This window comes from Molossus molossus, unplaced genomic scaffold (genome assembly GCF_014108415.1).
Source record: "Molossus molossus isolate mMolMol1 unplaced genomic scaffold, mMolMol1.p scaffold_m16_p_20, whole genome shotgun sequence".
NCBI lineage: Eukaryota > Metazoa > Chordata > Mammalia > Chiroptera > Molossidae > Molossus > Molossus molossus.
Genome location: NW_023425356.1, coordinates 48,067,127 through 48,083,284, shown reverse-complemented (window position 1 = coordinate 48,083,284; position 16,158 = coordinate 48,067,127). Strand labels below are relative to the sequence as shown.

At 49.4% G+C, this 16,158-nt stretch overlaps 1 protein-coding gene across 2 annotated transcripts; it reads right to left on the bottom strand.

Moving 5' to 3' along the window:
• Positions 1-2,269: 2,269 nt before the first annotated feature.
• On the bottom strand, positions 2,270-12,014 carry MRPS14 (mitochondrial ribosomal protein S14). 2 transcript variants are annotated; one of them, XM_036272782.1, is made up of 3 exons: positions 11,960-12,014; positions 7,472-7,630; positions 2,270-3,680 (listed from the first exon to the last, which is right to left on the bottom strand). In XM_036272782.1, exons 1-3 carry the CDS (start codon positions 12,002-12,004, stop codon positions 3,606-3,608), a joined length of 279 nt encoding a protein of 92 aa, XP_036128675.1. In that variant the 5' UTR covers positions 12,005-12,014; the 3' UTR covers positions 2,270-3,605. The 2 variants fall into 2 exon arrangements, with proteins under 2 accessions (XP_036128675.1, XP_036128674.1); XM_036272781.1 differs by lacking the exon at positions 2,270-3,680 and adding an exon at positions 3,741-4,136.
• Positions 12,015-16,158: the final 4,144 nt, after the last annotated feature.

The window sequence follows — 16,158 nt, the reverse complement described above, 5'->3', positions numbered from 1 at the left end:
ACATCATTGAACATCTGTGCCTAAAGCTGTGATGCTGACCCCTGGGTAAGAGACCGCTGGAGCAGAACACAGACCAAGGCAGGAGTTGTATTGAGCACCACTTTATTGCGCTTCACAGGTGTCGCATTCGTTACAAACCGAAGGCAAGGCCCCCACCAGCACAGCGTTTACCACTTGCTTAATTGCGACACTCTATTTCAGTGGTCTGGAACCAAACCTGCAGTATCTCCAAGGTATTCCTCTAATAGCATTTCAAAACGGGAAGACACGGGTTTTTATTCAGATAACCTAAAGTAGCCATATGTATACATTCCAAACACGAGAGATTTAAATATAAAAACAAAGCCGTTCCAGGCAGGTGGAAAAAAAAAACGAAGCCATGTGAGGACTAAGACATGGATAGAAAAAACTGTAATTACCGACGAGTGAGGGAAACCTACAATATGTGACTTAAATTCTAGAAGTAATAAGGCTAAATATTGGTTAATTTGAACAACATAATGTTTACATACCCCCCCCCAAATCCCACAGTAAAACGACACATCATGGAGGTGTCAAAATTAAGAACAAACTGTTGACAGAAATGTAAGCGAACCTGAACGTGAGAAGATGCCCACCTTGTTCAGAGGAGAAGAGTATCGAATGATCCCGGGACACGGCAAGTGGAAAGGCAGAAGGAACACCGTTGATGGTCCACTTAACTGCCTCAGGGTAGAGTGGGTGCATGGGGGTGCACACGCACACCCTCATTCATTTTTTTGCATTTCAAAAAGAAACGGGAAGAGTAAGCCCAAACTAATAAAACTGGTTATCACCGGGCCAGGCCGGTGTGGCTCAGTGGCTGAGCACTGACCCATGCATCAAGAGGTCAGGGCACATGCCCAGGTTTCAGGCTCCGTCCCCAGCAGGGGGTGTGCAGGAGGCAGCTGATCAGTGTTTCTTTTATCGATGTTTCTCTCTTTCTCCCCCTCCCCTTTTTTCTCTGAAATCAGTAAAAACATATTTAAAAAAATGATTAGAAATGGGAAAGGAGAGGCAGAATGGAAGCATTACTTTTGTAAATGTACCTTTTTCTTTAGATTGACTCTAGAACCATCCAAAATTTAAGAGCTAAATAAAAAAAAAAATAACCCTATCCCTGGCCAGTTTGGCTTAGCAGGTACAGCGTTGGCCTACGAACAAGAGAGTCCTGGGTTCGGTTCCCACTAAAGGCATGCACCTCGGTTGCAGTTTGTCCCTAGCCCCAGTTGGGGTCGTGTGGGTGGCAACCAGTTGATGTGTCTCATGTCAATGTTTCTCTTCCCCCCTTCTCCCTCCCGCTCTAAGATAAATGCAAAATATATATTTATGTGTGTATGTGTGTGTATACACATACATATATATATTTTTTAAACCCTAAAATTTGGAAAAAACCCTAATGCATATGAAGTTCTTATAAAACACCTGTTGCTTTCAGGTGACTTTAGAACATGGTGTTTTGACTGTCCGTTGCTAGTGAGATACTGAAACTAGATTGATGTCATTAGTAGCTAAGATTTTTTATAAGTATAAAATCAATGTGAACTTACTATTTTTATCTTGAAAAAAATATTCATCTGTTTGCAAGTCCCACCAGAAGGGTCTAAAAGCTTAAAGCAGTGACAGTTCAGACACCCTGCGTGCTCAGATGTGGTCCCTCCACATCATTTCCTCCTAAAAGGACCTGGACGCTTGAGAAGACGCCTGAGGCAGGACATACCAAGGGAGGCCTGGGTCGTCTTCTGCCAGAAGCTCGGAGAGATCGGACGCCCCGTGTCAAGTCAGTGGGATAAAGGGCCCGGTAGTGGGAGGATAAGGGCAGTGGGAGGTTAACTTGAGCCTCAAAATAATGTCTGCAATGGACTGAAAGAAAATTTACAAGTTTGGCTGTGAAAAATTATTTGTTACCTTTGGAAGTTGCTAGAGCACCAATTCATTTACTCTGAAGACTGCTAGAAAATCATGCATTTATCTGGCCTTCATGGTCAGAAATGTATTTCAGAGTGATACACTGTTGATAAGGGGAAGTTCCTCACAAACTCCAGCTAATGCAGAAAACTAATGGCCCTTAGAACATCCCCACTGCAGTCCTTAGTGATAGACGGCAGGTTAATGAACCTTAAATGCAGGGAGGAGGCGGAACCCCTGATCAATCACTAGAAGTTGGACAACCAGGAAGTGCCTTCTGATGCGATGTGACAGTGTCCACAGCACACACGTGAAAATTCGGTTCTAAAAAAGTGGACCTGTGTCTAGTCAGCCTTTGGATGTAACAGCCAGTTTATAGGGACAGGAGATTAAGTTAAAAGACACATGAAGAAGCGAACTAGCCAAATGTTGGACACTACAGGAACAAATAATCTGGCTCTTCCAACAAATGAAAGACCCGGAGAAAAAGGAGAGACATAGCCACCAAATGTGGATTGTGCTTGGATCCCAATTCAAACAAAAAAGGCCGGGGGTCAGCCAATGTGATGTTCCAGTTATAATTTGATTAACAACTAGTTTCTAGTTGGGAGTAGCTAGAGCATTCCAGTTTGTAAGTTGTACATTTAGGAAATAAGAATCCGAGGTCCATCATAATTCCCTCTCTCAGTTCACCTCCAGAGTTCCTGACTGCCCTCAGCTGACAGTAGACACCTCCAGGACAGCGGGCCTCCCAACACGCGCGACTGAGACCTGAACTCACGGATGTGTCTCCCAAACCCGTTCTCCCCGTCTGGTTACCGTCTGCCATGTATCTAATCCCTCACCAGGAGCCCAGAGAGCCCTTCCACCTTTAGACATAAGCAGCCTCTCAAGTCTTGCCCAATTTTCTTTCCTAAATACTTAACTGTCTTTCCTAAATACTTAACTGTCCTATCTTCTCCTTTGCTAATATCACTACTTAAGTTCAGTCCCTAGTGTACCTGAACATTGAAGCCATCCTGATTGGGTACCTTGCTTGTAGATTTCCTCGCATGGCCGTCTGCCATCAGCAGAGCAAGCTGATGATGCCGTTCCTTTGCTGAAAACTCTCCAGTAGCTGGTATTTAAATCAAGCCTTAACCCCTTGCCGTGGCATGGCCCTGATGTGGCCCTTGACTTGAGCTTCATGCTTGCTACATTGAAGTGACTACATCCCTGACACCTGTGTGCCGCGGCTTCCCGCCTGCAGACTCATCCCAGCCTCCTGATGCAAGTGCAGGTGTCCTTCCCATGCTAAGCAGGTGCTGCCATACTCAGCACGTATTTGCCACTGGGCTGATCACACTGTTACTGCAGAGAAAACCTTTTGCTACCTTAACTCACTTCTGCTACAGCTGAAATAACATGAATAGAGAATATATATATTCAACAAAACTCTTCCTCTTTGGATAGATTTTCAGGGGCTTTGTTCCAAGGGCCCTTGAAGATGGAACAGGAAAACACTTAGTGGCTCCGCTGCTTGTTCAGCCGCCGTAGAGAAACAGCAGCAGACCATCCAGACTCGGCTCTACCCTCCCCGTGCGCTCGGACAGTGGACTGGAGAGAAGCGGCTGCAGTCGGAAGCAGCCCGGCGGGGCGGCCTGCCTGCCACGGACAGCTGCTCCAGCCGGAGAGCTGGGTTAGCCAGGACTCACGCTGCTAGGAGACGGTGCCCTTGAACACGGGAACACTTCTTTGTTGCTGGAAGAGTAGACCTGGAAGGAAAAGGCAAGAATACAGAGCATATTTTCATAGAAAATATTTTTTATTACTCTCTGCACCATGCATGGGGACAGTTATGCTTAATGTAGTCCAATAGAAAGATAATTCACTGACAGTGAAACATCCAGATTTCGTCATTGAAATTTTAAAAGTAACTCATAGGCGGCAGGGAGACTACTGGACGCCTGTAAAAGTAGGCTTTTGTCTGTTAGCACGTGTCTCTTGTCAGAAGCGGTGTCCCTCGAGCTGAGTAGGTCTGGAGCTGGTCACCACATTGCTCGCTGGACCCCAGACAGCTGCCCGTGGTCGGCTAAGTGACGGAACACAATGCGACTGAGCCTCCAGCGCCGCTTCACACCACGTGGACGGGACGTCATCACACACCGGTTTCTGATTCTGACGGGACAGCTATCCCGGGGGAGGGCAGCGATTTCTTCATGAGCCACTTCCTAAGGGAAGTCACAACACTGTCACCCAGATCACATGAATTCATTTAGTCTAGACGCCGACGTCAATGCTCACAGGAAGAAAACAACAGGCTGGATTCTCTAACGTGGCCAGAGTTTGGTCAAAGAACCCTGAACACAGGGAACCGTAACCTCACGTAGAGACGAACAGACCAGAAAATGACGGAAGTGTTTGACATGCTCCCAATATGATTTTAAAAATGTAACTGAAACGTAACACAGATTCATGAGAACCCACAAACCACAGTGTAAAGCTCAGCAACATCACACACGGAACATGACTGTGCGACCAGAGACTAGATCGGCAGCATCTAGTCTTCAGTGCACAGATCTCTCACCTTGAATTTATTCCTAGGTGTTTTATTGGGTTTGATGCTAATTTAAATGGGATTGTTCATTTTTCCAGATACTTTGTTGTTGGTACATAGAAATGCATCTGAATTTTTTTTTTCTGAGAGAAAAGGGGGAGAGAGAAACATTGATTCGCTGTCCCACTTATTGATGTAGTCATTGGTCGCTTCTTGTATGAGCCCTGATCAGAGATCGAATCTGCAACCTTGGTGTATTGGGACGATGCTCTAACCAACTGAGCTACCCGACCGGGGCGCATCTGAATTCTTTCGCTGATTTGTATCCTGCAACTTGACTGAATTCATTGATTAGTTCTAACAGTTTTTTGTTGGAGTCTAGGATTTTCTGTGTGTAAGATTACCTCATCTGAAAACAAAGAGTGTTACTTCTTCCTTTCGACTCGTATGCCTTCTTCCTTGTCCTGCCCGAGGACGCCAGCACTGTGTTGAACAGCGTGGCGAGAAGGGGCATCCTTCTCTCGTTCCTGATCTTGGAGGAAACACTTCCGGCCTCCCCTGGTTGAGTGTATTAGCTGTGGGCTTATTACACTGAGGTGTGTTCCTTCCATCCCTAATTCGGTAAGTTTTATCATGAAAGGGTATTGAGGGTTGTCAAATGCTTTTTCTGCATCTGTTGAGAAGATCACATAATCTTTACCTTTATTTCTGTGCGTTAATGTGGTGCACATTTATTCATCTGCATGTTGAACCATCCCTGCAGCCCAGGGATGAATCCCACTTGATCATGGTGTGTGGTCCTTTTACTGTGCTGCTGAATTTGCTCTGCTAGTACTTTGTTGAGAACTTTTGCATCTCTATTCATCAGGGATATTGGTCGGTAGTTGTCTTTTCTTGTAGTGTCCTTACCTGGTGTCAGTATCAGGGTGATAGTGTCGCGTCATAAAGTGAATGTGGGAGTGTTCCCCCCCCTTCAGTATTTTGGAAAAGTTTGAGTTTGGTAGGTTGTTATGTTTCTAGGAATTTGTTCATTTCTCCTAGGTTATCCAATTTGTTGGCATGTACAGTCGGCCCTCATTTATCACGGTTAATCAGTTCCAAACTACAGTGATAAATGAATCTCCGCGAAGTAGGGTTCTTCAAGTAGGAACCGCAATAGAGTGAAGCCACGAAAGTCAAAGCGCGAAGTGGTGGGGACACTGTATGCTTATATCACTCTCTGATGGCCTTGTACTTCTGTGGTATCAGTTGTAATGTTTCATTTCTGATTTTATTTGACTACTCTGTTTTTTACTTTGTTAGTCTAGCTAAAGGTTTGTCAGTTTTGCTTATCTTTTGAAATCACTGGCTCATGGTTGCGTTGATCTTCAGTGTCTGGTCTCTATTTCATTATCTCTGCTCTTAACTTTGTCGTTTCCTTTCTTCTCCCTTTGGGCTTCATTTGCTCTGCTTTTTCTAGTTCCTCGAGGTATAAAGTTAGGTTAGCTCCTATGTGATTTTTGAATCATGGAAGTAAGAGGCTTCTGGGCTGAAGATGGAGTAGGAAGAAATGCAGTTGAGGTGAGGCTGGAGAGGGAGGAAGGGTAGGACCCCACAGAGTCTTGACGTCTGCGGTCAAGGTTCTGACCGTGGAGAAGCAAAGGTGAGTGATCAGATGAGATGCACACATTTGAAAGATCATATGCAATGCAGAGTGAGTTTGGTGAGGGCAAAGTGGTGTGGGAGAAAGACAGAGATCGCTGCGGTGGCTTGGCTACGTTTTGTTGCGATTTATTCTCACGTATGTGCTATAAAGTGTGTGTATATATGTGGGTGTAGTATATTCACTTTAATCTGACAGGTATGACTGACCCTGTGCTAGACTGTGGTAGAAGCAAAACAACTATGTTAACATATTAAAAGTACATAGATTAAAGGAGAAAATGCACATGAAAGCCACTAAATTAACATAACTATTAAGCATTAAGAATAGTTTCTGATCTCCAAAAGCTTATATATATGTTGTTGTTAAGAAACACTTAGAGCCCTGGCTGGTTTGGCTCAGTGGTTGGTTGGAGCGTCAGCCCCTCGGACCAGAGTCGCAGGTTCGATTCTGGTCAAGGGCACATACCTTGGTTGCAAGTTCGACCCCTGGCCCCCGTCGGGGTCAAGTGGGAGGCAACCAATCGATGTGCTTCTCTCACATCGATGTTTCTCTCTCTCCTTCCCTCCCGAGGTATCTGAAAAAAATATCAGTGGAAAAATATCCTTGGGTGAGGATTAAAAAAAAAAAAAAAAGAAATACTTAAGAGAATCATATAAAACAACACAAATAAGTCAATGACTGGTAGACAGTAAGTGCCAAAGGAGGAAGAACTGGAGAGGAGAGAAATGACCAGCCTGGAAGAATGAAGGACGGTCCAGGGAGGCAGACCATGAAGAACAGCTGCACACACAGATGGGCAAAGGGGCTCAGACAGGTAGGCCAGGAATGGCCCTGGGGAGAAACACTGCCCAGGCACAGGCAAAGCTCAGGGCACTGGGATGAGGTGGGGAGAGACCTGGGGTCAAAATAACTGCCCGGTTTCTGTGTGGCTACCATGCCCAGTACGTTCTAAGGCTCACCTAATGAAACAGTTAAAAGTCCGGTAGTTACAAATGAATAATTTTCTTTAATCTGATGGTAAGTCACAACAGTATCTTATAAAAGTGATCTGATTTGAGTTAATGACCTTGGATGGACAGGGACTCATCTTTTTTTTTTTTTTATCCTCACCCGAGGACATTTTTCCATTTTTTGTTCAAGTAGAGTGGGAGGGAGAGAGAGGAACAGAGAGAGAGGAGAGAAACATCGATGTGAAAGGGACACATCGAGTGGCTGCCATCCGCATGACCGACCAGGGCCGGGGACAAACTGCAACCGAGGTATGTGCCCTTAGCGGGAACCGAACCCGGGTCTCTCCAGACCGCAGGCCGACGCTCTAACCGCTGAGCCAAACCGGCCAGGGCCAGGGACTCATCTTAACTAACCTGAAGGTATTTTGGCAAAATGGTATTCTTCCTGAGTGAATTAATCCGTAGCCTCTCATCCGCATACTCATAGGCCATCTTCCGTCTCTTCACATCCCGCAACATTTTCCAGTCCACATAGTAACCTCGGACCTGACCCGGAGCCGATGAAGGAGCCATCTGCGCGACAAGGAGAGGCAGACAGTCAGACCCAGGCTTTGCCGGCGTCCCCACCCTGCAGTCCTCTTTTAGTCACTACTATGACCAACTACTGTTTTTAGTGATTTTTAATATAATTGTTTGACCTTTACTCAGACTAATAATTATATGGTTCAAATTTTTTTTTAAGTATATAAAGTATAAAAAGACACACAGTGGAGTCTCCCTCCCAAATCATCCCTCACCTGCCCAGTGACCACGCCCTACCTCCAAAGGCGTCCACTCTTAGCTAGTTTCTTCGAAAAACTTGTCTATACAAATACATGTATACACTCCTTCTCCCAAGTTTCATCCTCCGCCCTTTATTCACATTTAACAATATATCTCAGAGATCTTTCCATATCCAGAAAATCTTCCTTGTCTTCTGATATGCCACTATACGGATTGACAGGGTTTACGAAACACTACCTCAAAATACAGCACCTTGGCATGTTGACTATTTCAAGCAAAAGCAATCTGGAAAATGGCATGTGCACACAGGACTTTCTGACCTTCCCCTGAAGCTGTAAGACCCTCACCTGAAGTGGGGTGTGCGTGGAGGGAACACACTTATCTCTGAACTGAGAACTTTCTCAACAGACAGGCCTTGCTGTTTCCCCTGATTACACTTAGTTCACACCTTGTCCTGTGAATGTTCCCAGAACACTGCACCCATCAAACCTGGCACAAAACACTCAGGTCGAACTGCTTCTTCAGGTCTTCATTTCCTTGTAAAGGCTCCGTGTCACGTAAAACTGACCGATTGTATGCTTTTCTCTCGCTAATCTGTTTTTGTTAATGGGCCCCAGCTAAGAACTTAGAAGGGTCAGAAGGCTCGAGGGAAATTATTTTCCCCCTAAGGATGCATCATAATTATTTAACCTGCAACTTATTGGCGGCCAGCTAGACCACACCTCACCATCTGTCACTGCAAAAAATGCTGCAATGAATAACCTGGTATATAAATCATTTCAGACGTTTTCCTGCATATGAGCAGGATAAATTCTTGGAAGTAGAACTGCAGGGTCAAAGGGTACTTTGAAATGATCATCGCATGAGCTGTCCAGTAAGAAGACAGCAGGCGCCTATTGTCACGTTTACATGGTGCTAGTCTACAGTTCTGAACGACAGTCCAGGCGTCGAGTACAGGCCACTAAAACCTCAGGCATTTCCCCAACCAGAGCAAGCATTACATGTCAATTACATTGCAGATACAGAAAATAATGATGGCTTCCTATTAACAGCACTTTCTAGAAGACATATATGTATAACATTCTACAGAATATAAAAGTGAAATGAGAATACTATACTAGAAAGCCAACAGTTTTTCAATCTGTTAACAAAAGAGAAACTCAGTACTTTCAATGTTAAAATCGATCTCATAGGGAAATACAATAATTCTGTAGTCACCTTTTGTTTGTTTTTTATCCTCACCCAAGGACATTTTTGCATTTATCTCCAGAGAGTGATTTATCTTCAGAGAGTGCAGGAGGGAGAGAAGGGAGGAAGAGAGAGAGAGAGGGAGAGAGAGAGAGTGAGAGAGAGAGAGAGAGATCAACCAGTGCCAGGGACAAACTACAGCCAAGGTACCCGGACTCTGGTCCACAGGCCAATGCTCTTACCGCTGAGCCAAACCAGCCAGAGTGGCAGTCACCTTTTGGAATGAAGGCAAGCAGTAGGAATTTCAGTGCTGATTTGACACATGACTGAGTCAAAACACCGTGGTCGCCATGGCTGGAAACAGGGGTCACGGGAAAGGGGGTTCCAGTAGAGCTTTGAAGGACTGACAGAATTTTGATACAGTTGTGGGGTGGGGAAGGGGAGAGAAGGTGGAGTTTGTCCAAACCAAACAAGGAAATGAACAAGATGAAGTCACTAAGACCCGGGGAGATCATTCTGGCTAAATAATTGCTGTAGGGGCAACACAAGGTTTGCTTTTACCTTTCCTAAGGAGACTTAGGAAACAAAATTATACACTGTTCTCCTTCAGTTCTTCAGACTATTGCTAATCAACTTCCTTGCTACCATTTCCCAACAGGTTTCTATTTATTAAAAAAACACACTTTCATTCTTTATATAATTTTTTTTCTGACTTTTAAAATTAGACACTTTAAAAATGTATTGGTCTATGTTATTTCTTCTGTTTTATGTCCTTTGCCCACATTTCTATTATATTGGTTTTTCTTACCAGTTTATAACAGTGCTTTATCTATTAAAACTGCCTTCTGTTCTGTTCTGCACATGTCCTATCCTGCGGTCTCACTCCTCTTCACCTCCTAAATCTTCCACTGGGCCCTCTTCAGCTAACGGTCTACCACCATGAGAGTCTACATCCTCAGTTTCTTCTCTGAACAACTCCAGATGTTTGCTCTCGGGACTTTGTATCCCTTCTGAGCGCTTTCCCTGTAGCTCTTTATTCTCCCACGCCTGGGGGAGAAAAAGTTAAGTTAGCTTCATGTTTTAAAAACTTACATGTGCTACTAGAAAATTTAAGTTACATATGTGGTTGGCACTATCTACTGGGCAAGGCTACTCCAGATGCACGGCCCACGCCTCTAAGAGCAAACAGGGTCCCGCATGAGATCCACCACCTCTTGCCTACACAGGGACACACAGCTCCAGCGCTCTGCCCTCTCCGTCACTTTTTTGCCACAAAAACACGCAGTGACCTCTGTCAACACACACACGACACCCACCGCTCCTCCAGCCATCGACGCATTTTTCTGCCCCACTTTGCAGCAAAATGTCTTCAGAGGCTCGTCTCTACTCCTAGGGTCCTATCTCTCTTGACCGCTTTTGCCCCAACAACCTCCACCACGCCGGCCCCCGCCGGCTCCCGCCCCGCTAACCCCCCGCCGCCTCCACGCCGGCCCCCGCCGGCTCCCGTCCCGCTAACCCCCCCGCCTCCTCCACCACGCCGGCTCCCACCCCGCTAACCCCCCGCCTCCTCCACGCCGCCCCCGCCGGCTCCCACCCCGCTAACCCCCCGCCTCCTCCACCCCGGCCCCGCCGGCTCCCGCCCAGCTAACCCCCCGCCTCCTCCACGCCGGCCCCCGCCGGCTCCCACCCCGCTAACCCCCCGCCTCCTCCACGCCGGCCCCCGCCGGCTCCCACCCCGCTAACCCCCCGCCTCCTCCACCCCGGCCCCGCCGGCTCCCGCCCAGCTAACCCCCCGCCTCCTCCACGCCGGCCCCCGCCGGCTCCCGCCCAGCTAACCCCCCGCCTCCTCCACGCCGGCCCCCGCCGGCTCCCGCCCAGCTAACCCCCCGCCTCCTCCACGCCGGCCCCCGCCGGCTCCCACCCCGCTAACCCCCCGCCTCCTCCACCCCGGCCCCGCCGGCTCCCGCCCAGCTAACCCCCCGCCTCCTCCACGCCGGCCCCCGCCGGCTCCCGCCCAGCTAACCCCCCGCCTCCTCCACGCCGGCCCCCGCCGGCTCCCGCCCAGCTAACCCCCCGCCTCCTCCACGCCGCCCCCGCCGGCTCCCACCCCGCTAACCCCCGCCTCCTCCTCCACCCGGCCCCCGCCGGCTCCCGCCCAGCTAACCCCCCGCCTCCTCCTCCACCCGGCCCCCGCCGGCTCCCGTCCCGCTAACCCCCCGCCTCCTCCACCACGCCGGCTCCCACCCCGCTAACCCCCCGCCTCCTCCACGCCGCCCCCGCCGGCTCCCACCCCGCTAACCCCCCGCCTCCTCCACCCCGGCCCCGCCGGCTCCCACCCCGCTAACCCCCCGCCTCCTCCACCCCGGCCCCGCCGGCTCCCGTCCCGCTAACCCCCCGCCTCCTCCACCACGCCGGCTCCCACCCCGCTAACCCCCCGCCTCCTCCACCCCGGCCCCCGCCGGCTCCCACCCCGCTAACCCCCCGCCTCCTCCACGCCGGCCCCCGCCGGCTCCCACCCCGCGGCTGAGCGGCGCTGGGCTCTCCGCGCCCCGGGAACTGTCACCCTCGCAGGCCGCCACGCTCCCCGCTTCCCGTCCCTGCTGAGCTCCCTCCGTCTCCTTCGCCCGGCTCTTCCCTTAACGCTGGAGTCCCCGGGGCTCACTCCTGGACCCCTTCTCTCTGCCACCTACACCCCCTTCCTTACAGCCCGGAGCCGACCTGGAGCTGTCCCCGCCGGTCAGTCTCCCGTTCACGGACACCACGGACACCGGGGTCCCGTCGGCAGCTCGGGCCTCCCCCGAGCCGAGCGGCGGAGGGATAACCCCTGGGACGGGTCCGCTCTGGGCTCTACAGGTGGCAGAGAAGTGGGGGGCCGCGGGTTTGGGGGTTGCGGGGAAGGGCGAGGGGTGGCGAGGGGGGCGCGGGCCTGACCTGCCGGACGGTCCGCAGCAGCAAGCCCAGCATGGAGGCCGCCATGTTGTCCGCCGCAAAGTCAAACTGCTGCAACTTTATTGACACTGCGGAGGACGGACACCCGAGGGGCGGGGCCTGGGCCGCAGGGGGCGGGGCGGCGGGCGGGTCTTCAGCCTGCAGGAAGGAGGGGTCGGGTGTGCGATCTGCGTTCTCTGGTGATGACCGGCACTTGGGCAAACTGCAAGCCTAGGGGCCGCTGTGGTGTTGATGGGCCGCGCGATGCCCCTCACTCGTTGCTCCCTGCTTTACCGACCCTCCTGGGCTACCTTCGCTCCTACCCACGTCCTTTCCTTCCGCCCCCGCCCCCACCCACCGGTTCCTTGTCGCCAGTGTCCCTTCCCCTAAGTCCAGGTCTCACTAGGCCTGCTCCTCCTCCTAGAGCCTCCATGCAGTTTAGGGTGCTATGTGCCAGAACCTACAATTATTGTCAGCTCTCTCTCTGTCATCCCTCTTGTAGATGCTACGAATCTCTCTCCACTATAATGATGATAATGATCATGTTGATGATGGCGACGATGTGGCCCCGCTCTGTCTATGTGTACACACATACATCTTCTGTATTAAAAGGGGAGCAAGGCCATTTACAAATTGCTGATTTCGGTCAGCAGTACAGGGAACTTTCAGGTCATCGTATTCATTTTGAAGTGTAGAGTTCAGCGGCATTAAGTGCATTCACATTGTCCAACCATAACCACCTCCATCCCAGAACTTAACTTCCCAAGCCGAAACTACTACCCATTCAACACTAACTTCCCATTCCCCTGCACCCCAGCCCCCAGCAACCACCGTTCTGCTTCCTGTCCCTATGAATCAGACTCCTCTGTGTAGCTTATGTAAGTGGAATCATACACTTGTCCTTGGAATCATACAACATCCATGTTGTAGCATGTGCCAGTACTTCCTTCTTATGGCTGAATAATAGATACTGCATTGTATGGACATACCACATTTTGTTTATCCATTCATCTGTAGATGGATGCTTTGCTCCTACCTTTGACTATTGTGAATGATGCTACTATGAACATGTGTGTACAGTGTCTTAAACAGCATCATTTTCTTATTAGGCTGTTTTTCACTGTAAGAGAAGAGGTTAAAGCAATTTAATGGCTGGTAAAATAGGAATCTCAGAGATAGTGAGATAAGACTCCAGGGTCTTCTTTAATTAATTGTGTTGGTTTGGTAAAACAGCCCAAGATCTCTCTCCCCCTCCCCCTCCATTAGTGTGTGGGAAGCTTGGCAAGGCCAAAGGAAGGCTCACTTTATCTCGAGTTCTCCCAAGGAGTCTGCGGTTCTCCCTGGCCATTCGACAGGACCTGGGTGAGGCTGTTGGGCTGAACTGCCCTGGGATTCTAGGACCAGAAGAACCATCGTTATTCATTCGTTTATTTAATCAACAAATTCATTTTAAGTGCCTGTTATATACCACTGTGTACATGTGTGTGAGGTGGAGTGACAGAGAAAAATCCCTGCCCTTCTGATAAGTGTATTCAGTTGGAAATTATAGCGTTAGCTATAGGTGGATATGCTCCATTGCCAGTTATAATGCCTTTGCTTCTTCCATACTGTCTTTCTATTGGAGGCTTACAAGGTATTTTTGGGTGAGCAGAGGAATTTTAAGAGTCAAGTGTTCTGAGATTTGATTGTGAGAGACTATTCTAAGCACCGCGTTGATTCTAGGCCTAATAAGATAATAAAAACGATTGTAGAGATGGTAAAGTTGGGGCCTAGAGAGGTGAGGTGACTTGCCAACCTCACAGATAAAGACCTGGGCCATGTCCCACACTGTTGACCCCCACGCCACACTGTTCTCTGGAGAAGTGACAGCTCAAGGACAAAGGCCCACCTGTCATGGAATCCTTACTTATAAAACATATCCGCTGGTTAATGTATAGATTTTGTACCAATTCAATCAATACCCCAGTGAAATTTTTTCTAATAAAACAATGTGAAAATATATATAAAAGAATAAGTGGGATGGGAAGGAGGTAGAAAGCTATAAGGTGTTAAAAAGAAAAATACCTTAATAGTTTTGCCCTACCAGATGTTCAAAGGCCATTTATAAAGCATGCCAACTGCTAAATCAAGACAGGAAAGTGAACTCGAATAGTCCCGAATACACCTAGTTAGCCACGACCTGTTATGTAGTAAAGGGAGCATAAAAACCGCTGGACTAGTGGTGCTGGAACAACTGTTTAAAGATGTGGGGGAAAGTGTTTTAATTCCATTTTTACCTCTTACCATGTATCAAAATAAATTTTAGATAAATGAAAGAGTTAAATGCTAACAAAACCTTACAAACAAGAAAATGGAGGTGAATATGTTGGTGAACTTCAGAGCCATGCAGCAGGATATGTACGTGGTGTATGCCTGTCCTTAGAGCCCTTGTCCTGCCCAGGCTGACTCAGGACCTGGCCACCCACCCGCTTGGCCCCTGCTTCCCCACACGGGTTCTCCAGGAGGGGCCCCCAGGGCAGGCCCCCCGGGAGGAAATCCGGAGAGACGGTTGGACTCAAACGAACCAGCCTTGTGGGGCTTTCGGTGGCCCATGTGTGGGGTCAGCTATGAGAGGAGCCATGAGCAGGAGGCAGGTGAGAGTGAAGGAAAGAACGTGTTGGTGGAAAATCACAGACAAACATGCACACATACACACACGCACACATGCACACACACGCACACTGGCTCTGAAATGGTGTGTATGGACAGTCTGCCTTCATTGAACACCGCCAGCTGAATAGTAACCCTCCTGGGGCACCAGCCATGGAGTGTGGGTGGTCTTTGCACCTACTTCTCCTAGCAGCCCCAGTGGCCTTGCTGGGGAGTCTCCTCCTGGAGCTCTGTGCTGTGCACAAGTTGAACACAAGGTGGCAGTAATAGCACACCTGAGCTTCAAACGCTGCAGCCCTCCTTGGTCTGTTCCCACACCCAGGGCTTGATGCAAACTGGAAACACACACACACACACACACACACAGGGCCTGATGCAAACTGGAAACACACACACACACTCCAAATAAGATGATGACACGTTGACACGTTGCCTGTGATCAGGCAGGACCTGTGTTGGCCTTCCTTGTAGGAGTCCCAGGCAGGACAGGCTACACAATTTGTAGGGCCCAGTGCAAAATGAAATGCCGGGCCCCTTGTTCAAAAATGAGGAAACAGTTGCTGTGAAAAATAGTAAAATATAGAACTGAGCTCAGGTGCAGTGAGACAATACCTCTCACTTCTTGCCCAGGGGCTTCTCTGAGGTGACATGGGACACCGGGGCAGCCAGGGCCCTGCTGGGCACGCACCCATGCAGGGCTGCCCAGAGCAGGGCCGTGGACGCCCGTGGGCACACCCTGAGCCAGCGGGGGTGGCATGGCTCCTGGAAGGTCTGAGAGGCTGGAGTCACTGATAAGGTTCCGCATCCTCATGTGCTGTGCCCCTCTTTCCTGCCCCACTGCCCTGACCCCTCTCTCCTGCTCCCTGGGGCTGTTGCTTAAATCTCCTACTTGCACACACACCTCTGTCCTGGATCCTGGATTCCGCGTGTGCAGGTGGTGGGGAGTTACGGAGACACTCAGGCTAAGACAGAGACATCCTGTCCAGCAGATCAGCCATTGATTCTGCTTCTAATCGCCTGTGTCCCTTCCTCCATCCTGCTCCTCCAGGTCTTTCCTCTTCGTCTCTTGCCTGGACGGTGCTGACTGGATTCCTTCTTGCTCTTTTTGTCTCCTTTTTTTTTTTTTTTTTTTTTTAACTTAATGCATCACCTTCCCCTAAAACACATCCACCCTTTTCTGCTGCCAGAGTGAACTTTCTGAGACACGACAACCGCTCACTTTGGGTAGCTCCCCGTTACCTACAAAATCAAGACCTCTGCAGCTCCATTCCCGTCCCCCTAACCCCTCCAGCCCCCCTGGATTGCCCATCTTCCGAGGCTCCCCGCGGTCCTTCTGCCTCTTGAAGCCTTTATTTCAGGCAACGTTCCCATCCAGTTCAGTTTGGTTCATTAAATGCTTAATTGAACATCAGGCGCAAAGCAGTTCCTGCCATCTGAGGGGCCAGGAGCAGACGGGTGGGTGGGAGGCGCTACAGATGACTGGGGTTAGTGGTCCAGAAAATGTCGCATGTCAACAGAATCCCGTGTAAATCAAGGCTTGTAGCTCGACCACC